We start from the raw sequence: 10,838 nt of genomic DNA, 5'->3' as shown, positions 1-10,838 counted from the left end.
AGTGTGATCCACCTCTGGATGTATTCCCTCAGAGTTTCATTCGGCTTCTGCACGCAAGACCGCAACTCTGTAAGGCCTGCAGGTCGCTTGCATGTTCCTTCAAAGGTTGTGATAAACACTCGGGAGAGGTCCTCCCAAGTGTAAATGCTGCTGGGTGCCAACTGATTTAGCCACGCCCTAGCTGAGCCCTCTAACATGAGAGGCAAATGCTTCATGGCCACCTCATCATTGCCACCGCCAATCTGTACAGCCACTCGGTAATCTTCGAGCCAAGTGTCAGGCTTAGATTCACCGGTGAACTTGCTGATTCCAGTCGCCATCCTGAAATTGGGAGGAATCACTGCGGCTCTGATGGCTCGACTGAAACACTCTGGCCCTGAAGCATATACTCCGCTGCTGGCAGGCACATCTCTGTCGTGGCCTTCTCAATGAGATCTGTTCCTGTCAACCAAACCTTGAACGAGGATGGATCTCGCATCAAAGCCTGGGTCCCTGGGGTCGACTGGAATCCTCTGCCCAACACTATGAGGGCGTCTGTCATCTTGCCGTCGAGGCGGATACGACCCACTCCTCGGGGGAGGGGTTGGCACTCGACGTCAATCATCACGATCGAACCGGTGATCATACTGCTCATTCCTCCTGTACTGATCATGCCGGTCACCACGTCCCTCACGCCTCGGGGGCGATCTCGGGCTGTGAGCCGACTGGACTGTATCTGTTGCAACGGATCGACTGTGGATCCTGTTCCGTGACTGAGAAACAGCGGAATTCTAGTTTCCCGCCGCCCGGAGCAACGCTCTGATCTGTAACAAGCCCCTGCCAGCCTCCGACTGGGAGGGCTGAATCGATTCTGCTATACGGGCCGCGGCGGCCAAATTCTGAACTGGGGTTCAGTATACCTGCGTCGGCGGGAAGAGCTGGCGTCGACTAGACTCGGGAGCCCGCTGACACGCTTGCTCGTCGAGTGCTCGCTAGAGATTCTCCAGTCGAGTGCGCTCAGCCAAATTAGCCAAGCGCGCGTCCTCCAAGGCCCGGGCCTCAGGGGACTCTCCGATGATAGGAGTGCGGAGTGCGTCCGTGTTCCGGCGGCGAAGCTCCTCTCGCTGCAATGACGTGAGAGGTTCGGGGAGATACTCATCGTGGGGATGCGACGGGTCGCCCCCACCCACGCCTCCACCAGCGCGAGGGAAACCGGGAGGACTGTGCGTTCCATCGACCGCCAGGATCTCAGCCGCTGGGTCGCTGCTGTCGCACTCGAATGCGGTCTCCGCGGAGCTAGTCGACAGGTCGAACAGGCCGCAGAGGGATTCGTTGGGCTCGATTGCCGCGACTTGCGGGGCGGCCGACTAGCGAGCCACGACATGCCTCACCCACCTCTAAAGTCTCGACCAACCGGAGCGCTTGCGCCGGTGGGAGACAGAGCGGGGAGACGATACGGGGGCCGACCGATACTGGGTCGACGGCTGCCGCAGGAGGACGCCACGAACGCATGCGCGGAAATGCGTCGCACCGCGGACGGGGAGCGCGTCGATGTCGAGTGGCGCCTCCTGAAGCCAGGCGGAGTCGTCGGCGATGAACGTGAGCGCGCCGAGGCAGATCTCGCGGCCCTCCACCAGAACTCCGCACGAATCCATGATCAAAGGGATCGGAAAAATCGCAACTTCTCCAATCAAGCGCTAAGATTCCTGCCCCATGGTGGGCGCCAACTGTCGTGGTTCTAACTCTGATAGTGATGTAGGGGGGGTATGTATGGAGAGGCTAGATCTCAGCTATTGGGAAGTTGTAAACACACCAAGATGTACGAGTTCAGGCCCTTCGCGGAGGAAGTAACAACCCTACGTCTCGGTGCCCGGAGGCGGTCGACTGGATTACTGGCGTGTGAATAACAGGGGTGCGGACCCTTCATACTGAGGAGGGGGGTGGCTTATATAGAGTTCGTCGGCCCTCTCCTGCCCTCAGTAATGCAGGGTTTAAGGTACATTTAAGGTTGGGCGTTACTAGTAACGCCCCTAATAGAGTGCTATAATGACCACAAAGACTACTTAATAGCCGACCTTTTGCCTGTGGAGTGACTTCAGATCTCCTGGCGGTCGAGTGGCTAGCTTCATGGTCGAGTGGTAGCTTCTTGGTCGAGTGTCTTGGACCCGTCGAGTGAGATACCTTCAAGTCGATTCAAAGGTGACTTCTTCTAGGGATGTCCTTGGGTAGGGCTATTTGGACGGGTCCGTGCCCCTACCCTAGGTACATAGTTTCATCAGGTGGTGCGTCACCGTGTCAGTGAGGAGGACGCGCACGTCCGTCGCTACTTGTTTGCATTGGAGCACAGGTTCTCCAATACCTGACAGGTTCTCCAGGGATCTCACTGGAGCTATGATCCCGTGATGGTTCCTTCTCTGTGGGTGTCCACTGCCCGCGACGATACCCGTCGTGTGCTAGGGTTTTATTTGTATTAGTTATGTTATATGTATGACACTATTTGGGATGTATTAGTGATAATATTCGACGATGTACGGACGCATGAGATGATTTACTTTTGCTCACTGAATGCATGCTAATTTGAGTCCTATAAGATATTTTGAAATGTATATCTTGTGTTGCTCAATATCCAAGTGGCCGGTCATGTTTGCAGGTTACACCTCCGAGTGGCCTATGTTTTGCTGGAGTGTTGATTCATTTCCGTTCCGGCAAATTTTAGGCGCTCGATATGTCCTATTTTAGCAAAGGTCATGCCGAATTTTTCCGTGATTTTTGGCATGACTTGTGCCAGAATATGTAGGAAATATCGAGTGCCCCGGATTTGTGTGTTGAGTATCCTGGTAGTTGTCTTCGATTGATTTTCAATTAATGTTTTAACTATGAACATAAGAAATGTCTGATGACGAAAAGGATTTCGGTATTCGCAAATACTGCGAAGACGAGCGCGACCTGTGCGACGGAATCTTCCTAGATGATGATAGGCGCTTCAGCATCAAGCTGGACGAGAACTTCGAAGTGGATACAGTAAGTCACAACGACAAGTCTTTTTTCGTAATTAAGCATGACATCTGCTTCATTTGCTTCAACTTATATATTTTTACTATTGTACTAGCGTATCCCCTGCCATGCAAGAGTTTTTGTATTGGATAAGATAGGTTTCAGTCATACTATGGAGGTAAAGAAAGTTTACTTGAAGACCGAGCATGGTTATATTTTCCACGCAAAATTATAAAATTCAGACGACTACACCTATTTTGGATGCAAAACATGGCAAGCACTATGCAAGACTTATGCATTTGAGCCTGATATGGTTATCACCTTTGATATTCGCCCGGAAGATGATATTGAAGGTAATACCGACATCTGGGTCGATGTGCAGACGCCTCCAGTTATACCATTATGTAAGTTTCTCAACCATATTTATGTCTTTGATATTGTTTATTCAAAAATAGTTGACAACTAATTTGTATTGTTAGCTTATTTCGGTGCAAGCAAACATGTCCAGGGCTTGGTAGACAGGACCTACTACTGTCCCGAGGCTGAACTCAACTGCGAGGAGCTAAGTCATTATGTTTCATGGCTTGAGGATCTTGATACTGTCAAGACAAATTTTCTTCCTGCATTTAGAAATGTTAGTACTGAAAACGTGCGACCAATACTGTTCGTAATGAACTACGGTCACATCTATTTAGGAAGGATGGTAAGATTTTTACTATTTGTCCTCAGTGCATCTTTTCCATACATTATTTTTGAAGCTAAACTTCATTGCTAAGTATGTTACCATATGATGTTCTTCAACAGGGACTCCCGATGAATGTTGTGCCTTATGGGATCGAGACTAAAGGTACCATGAATATTATTAGCTTACGGCCAAGATATCCTACAGATTACTTTAGTGCATTCAAGATTAGCGACGGATGCTTAATAGTGCAAGACTGGACCAAATGTGTGATGGAGAAACGCAGAGAAGTACTAGGGGGCAGCAAACAGATGCGCTACCCACGATTAGGAGACAAGTTCATCTGCATGCTCCAACTTGATCAAGGAGGAAAGCTACACATGTTTTATGTTATTTTACCTAAGAGTGAGCAGCAGGAGTGATTATGTAGCTAGAAATGAGTTTGAGGATGATGATGTGCTACACTATTACTATGATGATAAAATAGCTAGTGTTGGTGGTAATGACTATGATGATTATTATTAGCTTGTGCTGGCGGATTAGACTCAAGTGGAGGCAACATGTGGTGCACATTGAAAGTACTACTAGTCCAAACTAGATCAAGTTTGGATTAGTAGTATACTTTTGACATGCACCACATATTGCCTCCACTTGAACCTAATCCACATTCATTTGACACACTGTTATGGACATAATGATGTAAACCTCATAACTGGTATTGTACCAATATTTATCCTATGGCGCATAAATACACTAAAAATAAAAAAATAAAAAAAGAATACTAGTAGCGATGGCGAGAAAACACGCTTAGCAGTAGCGCGGGAGTGAACAAACGCTGCAGCTATTTGCCCTAGCAGTAGCGTGTGCAGGCACGCGTTACTGCTAAGCAATAGCTGTAGCGCCTTATTAGTAGCGCGCCTACCCGCACTACTAGTGAGCAAAAAATCTGCGCTGCTGCTAGCCTTTTCCCTAGTAGTGGTAGTCTACCTTCCGCTGCATGGTAATAGGTTTGTTTCTATCATTTGTCTTCAAAACTTCCATGTTTTGAAGACTTTCATAAAAATCGCCTATTTACCCCCCCCCCTCTAGTCGATCACTAGCACTTTCAAGTATACCGACTCCTTCCTACATCTACTACTATTACTCCACACATCGACCGCTATCCAGTATGCATCTAGTGTATTAAGTTCATGGAGAAACGGAGTAATGCAATAAGAACAATGACATGATGTAGACAAGATCCGTTTATCTATATGGCGGTAGATATATATCTCGTCTTTTTATCCTTAGTAGCAATGATACATACATATCGGTTCCCTTTTTGTCACTGGGATCAAGCACCGTAAGATCGAACCCACTATCGGGCGCCTCTTCCCATTGCAAGATAAATAGATCGAGTTGGCCATACAAAACCCATTATCGGAGAAGAAATACGAGGCTATAAGAGATCATGCATAAAAGAGATGAAAGAAACTCAAATACTTTCATGGATATAAAAACATAGATCTGATCATAAGCTCGAAGTTCATCGATCCCAACAAACACACCGCAAAAAGAGTTACATCATATGGATCTCCAAGAGACCATTGTACTGAGGATCAAGAGAGAGAGAGATGAAGCCATCTAGCTACTAACTACGGACCCAAAGGTCTACAAAGAACTACTCACGCATCATCGGAGAGGCACCAATGGAAGTGGTGAACCCCTCCGCGATGGTGTTTAGATTGAATCTGGTGTTTCTGGACTCTGCGGCGGCTGGATGAATATTTCGTCAACTCCCCTAGGGTTTTGGGAATATTTGGGTATTTATAGAACAAAGAGGCGGTCCGGGGGGCACCCGAGGTGGGCACAACCCACCGGGGCGCGCCAGGACCTCATGGCGCGTCCAGTTGGGTTGTGCCCCCCCTCGGGGCACCCCCAGGTGCAACTAGGGCCCATCTGCTTCCTTTTGGCCCATAAAAAATATCATAAAAATTCGTGCCATTTGGACTCTGTTTGATATTGATTTCCTGCGATGTAAAAAACATGGAAAAAAAACAGGAACTAGCACTGGGCACTATGTCAATAGGTTAGTACCAAAAAATGATATAAAATGACTAAAATGGTTATAAAACATTCAAGATTGATAATAAAACAGGATGAAACAATCAAAAATTATATATATGTTGGAGACGTATCATACATCTAAGCATGCATAGAAAGTAAATTAACTACAACTATTTTTTTGGTTTTCTAAGATTTCTCAAACACACAAGAAGAAAGCAAGAAAATAGAATTACAGAAAAACTAACGCCCACACGTGTGGGCGTTTGCATATCGCCCACACGCCTTCATCACCACTCATTTTGCCACGTATGAACAGATGACATCAGCAGAAATCTTTTTGGTTTTCGGCTTAAAAATGTTTTATCTCCTGATTAAAAAGCGAATTGAAAATCTGTTTTCACCATTAAATTCGTCTCAACATGGCCTCCACCACGCCCGTGCTTTGGCCGTAGTTTTGGCCGTCGCCGTCTTTGCCGGCCACATAGGGGACAGGACCGCCGGCGACGCACCACGGCGGCCTCGGCAGCTTCCGACGACAGCTCTAGAGCGGCCAGTAGCCGACCGGCAACCATCCCTGCCGCGTCGAGGTGATCATCGCAGCCTCTTCGCCACCACGACCGCAAGGTGTTCGACATTTTGCCCACAAAGATATGGACAGTGGAGACGATTTTTTCTTCCATCACTTCCTTTGTTCATCGGACGATTCGTCGTTGGATGATGAAGATCTTGTGGTGGTTGCACTGGTTGTTCACGACCACATTCAATGGCAGCTTCCTCAATACAGGGGGTCAGTCCTTGGCCGTGCTCCCAACCTGAACCGCAACAGGGAGAGAGGCCATGCCCTGCTCTATGCTGATTACTTTGCCAACACCCCGCTCTTCAAGCCGGATAAATTCCGTCGCCGTTTTCAAATGGCAAGGCATGTGTTCAATCGTATCCGAGAGGGAGTGGTTGCTCATGACCCATACTTCGAGTGCAAGACGGATGCCCTTGGCAAGCTTGGATTCTCCTCTTACCAGAAATGCACCGCGGCCATCAGCATGCTTGCATATGGAATTCCAGGCGATCTGGTGGATGAATATGTGCGTATGAGTGAGACAACATGTCTGATGTCAATGTTCAAGTTTTTCCAGGCTGTGATCGAGGTGTTTGGCCCAGAGTACTTGAGGCAGCCAACTGCCGCTGATACAGAGAGATTGTTGGCGACCAACGTAGCTAGAGGCTTTCCAGGCATGCTTGGCAGCATAGATTGTATGCACTGGGAGTGGAAGAACTGTCCATTTGCTTGGCAGGGCCAGTACAAGGGGCATGTCAACGGGTGCACTTTCATATTAGAAGCGGTGGCATCGCATGATCTTTGGATATGCCATTCTTTCTTCTGCATGGCAGGTTCTCACAATGATATCAACGTGCTGCAGCGTTCTCCATTCTTCGCGAGGCTTGCAGAAGGCCACTCCCCACCTGTCAACTTTGAGATCAACGGCCACCAATACAACAAGGGATACTATCTAGCAGATGGTATATATCCTCAGTGGTCAACTTTTGTGAAGACAATCTCGAAACCCCAAGGTGAGAAGAAAAAGAGATTTGCCCAAATGCAAGAGAGTGTTAGAAAGGATGTGGAACATGCTTTTGGTGTGCTTCAATCCCGACGGGGTATCGTTCGAAACCCTGCACTGTCATGGGATGAAAGGAAGCTTTGGGAGGTGATGGCTGCTTGTGTGATCATGCACAACATGATCGTCGAGGACGAGCGTGATGAGAGTATCTTTGACCAATGATTTGATTATCAAGGTGAAAACATTGAGCCCCTGCACCAAGACCCGGCCACATTTGAACAGTTTGCTCAATTCCACCGTGATGCGTGATTGACACACTCATTTGAATCTTCAAAATGACTTGGTTGAGCACGTGTGGGATCACATTGGCAACCAATAGATGTATTGGTCCATTTTATGTTTAGTCAAGAAAATTTCGATTTGGTTGTAAAACTATTTTATTAAAGATAATTTCAATTGGGTTGTAAAACTATTTTAATTTTCAGACAAAAATTTGGGTTGGAAAACTAGTTTTGATGAAAATATGGGCATTTTTGGCCCTGATGGACAGGATGGGGCAAACGGATGTGGTCGCGCGCTGGGCGCACGGCCACCGCATCCCAGGACAAGCCTGGACACGACCCATTGCCCTACCCAAACGGACAGAAACCGGACAAAACGAACGTCCGTTTGGGGTCGCGCGGTGGAGTTGGCCTAAAAGCTGGCCCAACGGGGCGACCCAAACGGACGTCCGTGTCCTCCTGCTGTCCGTTTGTCCTCCGCCCCGACCCAATTGAACGTAAAAATGGGCCACGAATGGGTCCGCGGCGGACAAAACGAGCGCTCTCATCGTCCGCTCTCCTCCGCTGCTGCCCTCTCGTGTCCGCCCCTAGACCCACGTATCAGTGACACAACACGTGTCGCTCGACGGGGCGAGATCCCCACCTAATCCAGCGCCGCCCACACGTGCCGTCCCACCCCTCGCCGCGTCGAGGCCATCTACCTCCACAACCGCTGCAACGAGGAGCGAGCCCACCGGCGCAGGCCGCCACCTACCACGGCGGAGCAGCTGGCGCTGGCGCTGGAGCTCATGGGGGGTGCTGGAGGCCACGGCGGAGCGAGCCCCCGACTTGAGCACCGGCAAGATCCTGCGGTGGCGCGAGGGCGGCGCGATGGGGGCGGAGGGCGCGATGGGGTGCCCGCCGGCGAGGAGGAGCGGAGGGGCGACGCGAGAGGTGCCCGCCGCCGATCCAGAGGAAGAAGCGCTCGACGGGGGACCTCCAGAGCCCCGGCCTGCGCGGAGTGGGCTCTCGACTTCAGTGCCGGCAAGATCCTACGGCGGCGCGAGAGGGAGTAGGGAGCGACGCGGCTGGAAGCAGTGGGGCAGCACGACGAGGAGCAGAGGGACGGCACGGGGAGGTGCCCGCCGGCGAGAAGGAGGGGAGAGGCGACGCGACTGGGAGCAAAGGTGCCTGCCGGCGAGGAGGAGTAGAGGAGCGACTGGGAAAAGAGATGCATGTCCGCTTTTTGCGTCTGTGCGTTGGGAACAGTTGTCGTCCGTGTGCGTATGCCTCATGTTCGCTAGGCGGACGGGCGACCTAAACGGACAAAAAGCGGACAAAATCCATGTCCGTTTGAGTCGCCCACGCCAAATAGGAAATACACGTGAAAGCTATCGGCGGCTGGAGCTGTGAACGGGCTTGAAGCTGCTCCCAAGGCCCAAAACAGTATACAGAAGCCCCGGCTACTCCCTCCAGTATCCCTCAAAAAAACAAAAAAAGGCTACTCCCTCCAGTACACCCCGAGAAAACACACCTCCTCCCGCCCACGCCCCCGCTCCACGCCACGTCACCGATCCGCGCCACCCATCTTCCCCACTCCTAGCCATCCGTCTCACATCCGACGGCCCACACCGCGCATCACGCGGATCGCGCCCATCTCCTCGCCGGAAACCTCGCAGCTATAAATAAATCCCCCACGCCCCATCTCATCTCACCACACCGCCGCAACAAGCACCACCAGCAACCCACACAGAGCAGCCAAGCGAAGCTCGCCGGAGAGGGAAGCGAAGATGTCCGGCCGCGGCAAGGGAGGGAAGGGGCTCGGCAAGGGCGGCGCCAAGCGCCACCGGAAGGTGCTCCGCGACAACATCCAGGGCATCACCAAGCCGGCCATCCGCCGTCTGGCGCGCAGGGGCGGCGTGAAGCGCATCTCGGGGCTCATCTACGAGGAGACCCGCGGCGTGCTCAAGATCTTCCTCGAGAACGTCATCCGCGATGCCGTCACCTACACCGAGCACGCCCGCCGCAAGACCGTCACCGCCATGGACGTCGTCTACGCCCTCAAGCGCCAGGGCCGCACCCTCTACGGATTCGGCGGCTAGGCCCCGACGGTCCAGTCGAATCCACCTCGCGCCGCCAGTTTCGTAGCTAGCCATCGGTTGTTCAGTGTTCGGTGTAATGGAATGGCCGCATCTCGCTGCTGTCTGTTGTTTCGATGTAGAATGGAAATATCTGGATTTTACCCCTGAATTCGTCTGCAATCTCTTGCTCTGTTGTTAAATCTTACAAGTGCGCTTTGTTTAATCTTGTCCGTGCGTTCCCAATTTTCTGTCGCTGTACTTTTCTGTCCCCAAATCGATCGTGTTGGCTTCAGTGTGCAGTAGAGTTGAACCCTCCCTGCATTCCGGCCTGTCAACTGTCAAGTGTCAAATGCCCGGCATGAGCTGGTTCGATACTCAGATGAAAATCCCCAAACAGCGTGTCCTTTCTCCAATTCCATGGCTGTCAATACATTATTAACCTGTCACCTGTGCTCTGCCAGTTGAACCAAGTTTCAAATAAGAGATGTGCTGCCCATTGAGACCCGGGTGTCTGACCTTAGCAGCCGCGTCTTTTTGTTGCTTGTTTTCGAAAATAGAAGTTGACCATCTGATGCGTCTTTTAACTGAGGCAGCTGATTTCTGTGGCCGAACATAGATTTTTAGCAGGCACGTCCTTTTGTAAGTACGATAAGAAGCAATTGATTTGTTTGGCTGAAAACATGCATGAGCTGAATGCAGTTGGAAGTTGGAAGACATGAACTGGAGTGGAGGTCAAGATGCAATCATTAGCGACTCACCGTGTCCGGGTTTGGTTTACAGCTTACCCATGTACTCCTAGTCATTTGTCCAAGTTATTTTTTGTTATTGCCTGAATGCTGAGATTTCGGGCTTCTTGAAATGATAGAACGAGTACGATGATACTCCCTCTATCCCATAATATAATATAAAAATGTTTTTAACACTAGTGTAGTGTCAAAAATCTATGTTCATGAGTTGCCTGTTTTCAAAAACTTAAAAGAAAAACTTCTTCCCACTTGCTCTACAAGTGTCGCTAAACCTTGAGGCTTTGGGTTTGGTTAGGGGGTGGCTCCAACTTGAGCATCTCGACGCCGCCACTTGGGAACCAGATCCTCTAACATTAAGAAGAAAAGTTAAAGAAGTTATAATACCCTAACTTTCTTTTTTTTATCCGTATGATTATGGCTAAAATGGCTTAAATTAATTTACAAATCGGTGACCTATTGTGTACATTTATAGTAATTACATACAAACAAAT

At 50.0% G+C, this 10,838-nt stretch overlaps 1 protein-coding gene across 1 annotated transcript; it reads left to right on the top strand.

Annotated features, from left to right (window-relative positions):
• The first annotated feature begins 9,226 nt into the window (after positions 1-9,226).
• On the top strand, positions 9,227-9,824 carry LOC119314369 (histone H4). The gene has a single exon (XM_037589088.1). The coding sequence runs from the start codon at positions 9,311-9,313 to the stop codon at positions 9,620-9,622; it is 312 nt and encodes a 103-aa protein (XP_037444985.1). The 5' UTR covers positions 9,227-9,310; the 3' UTR covers positions 9,623-9,824.
• Positions 9,825-10,838: the final 1,014 nt, after the last annotated feature.

The sequence above is a fragment of the Triticum dicoccoides genome, chromosome 6A, assembly GCF_002162155.2.
Source record: "Triticum dicoccoides isolate Atlit2015 ecotype Zavitan chromosome 6A, WEW_v2.0, whole genome shotgun sequence".
In the NCBI taxonomy this organism is placed as follows: domain Eukaryota; kingdom Viridiplantae; phylum Streptophyta; class Magnoliopsida; order Poales; family Poaceae; genus Triticum; species Triticum dicoccoides.
The sequence above is the reverse complement of the archived record's forward strand: the minus strand, read 5'-3'. Positions and strand labels throughout refer to the sequence as shown.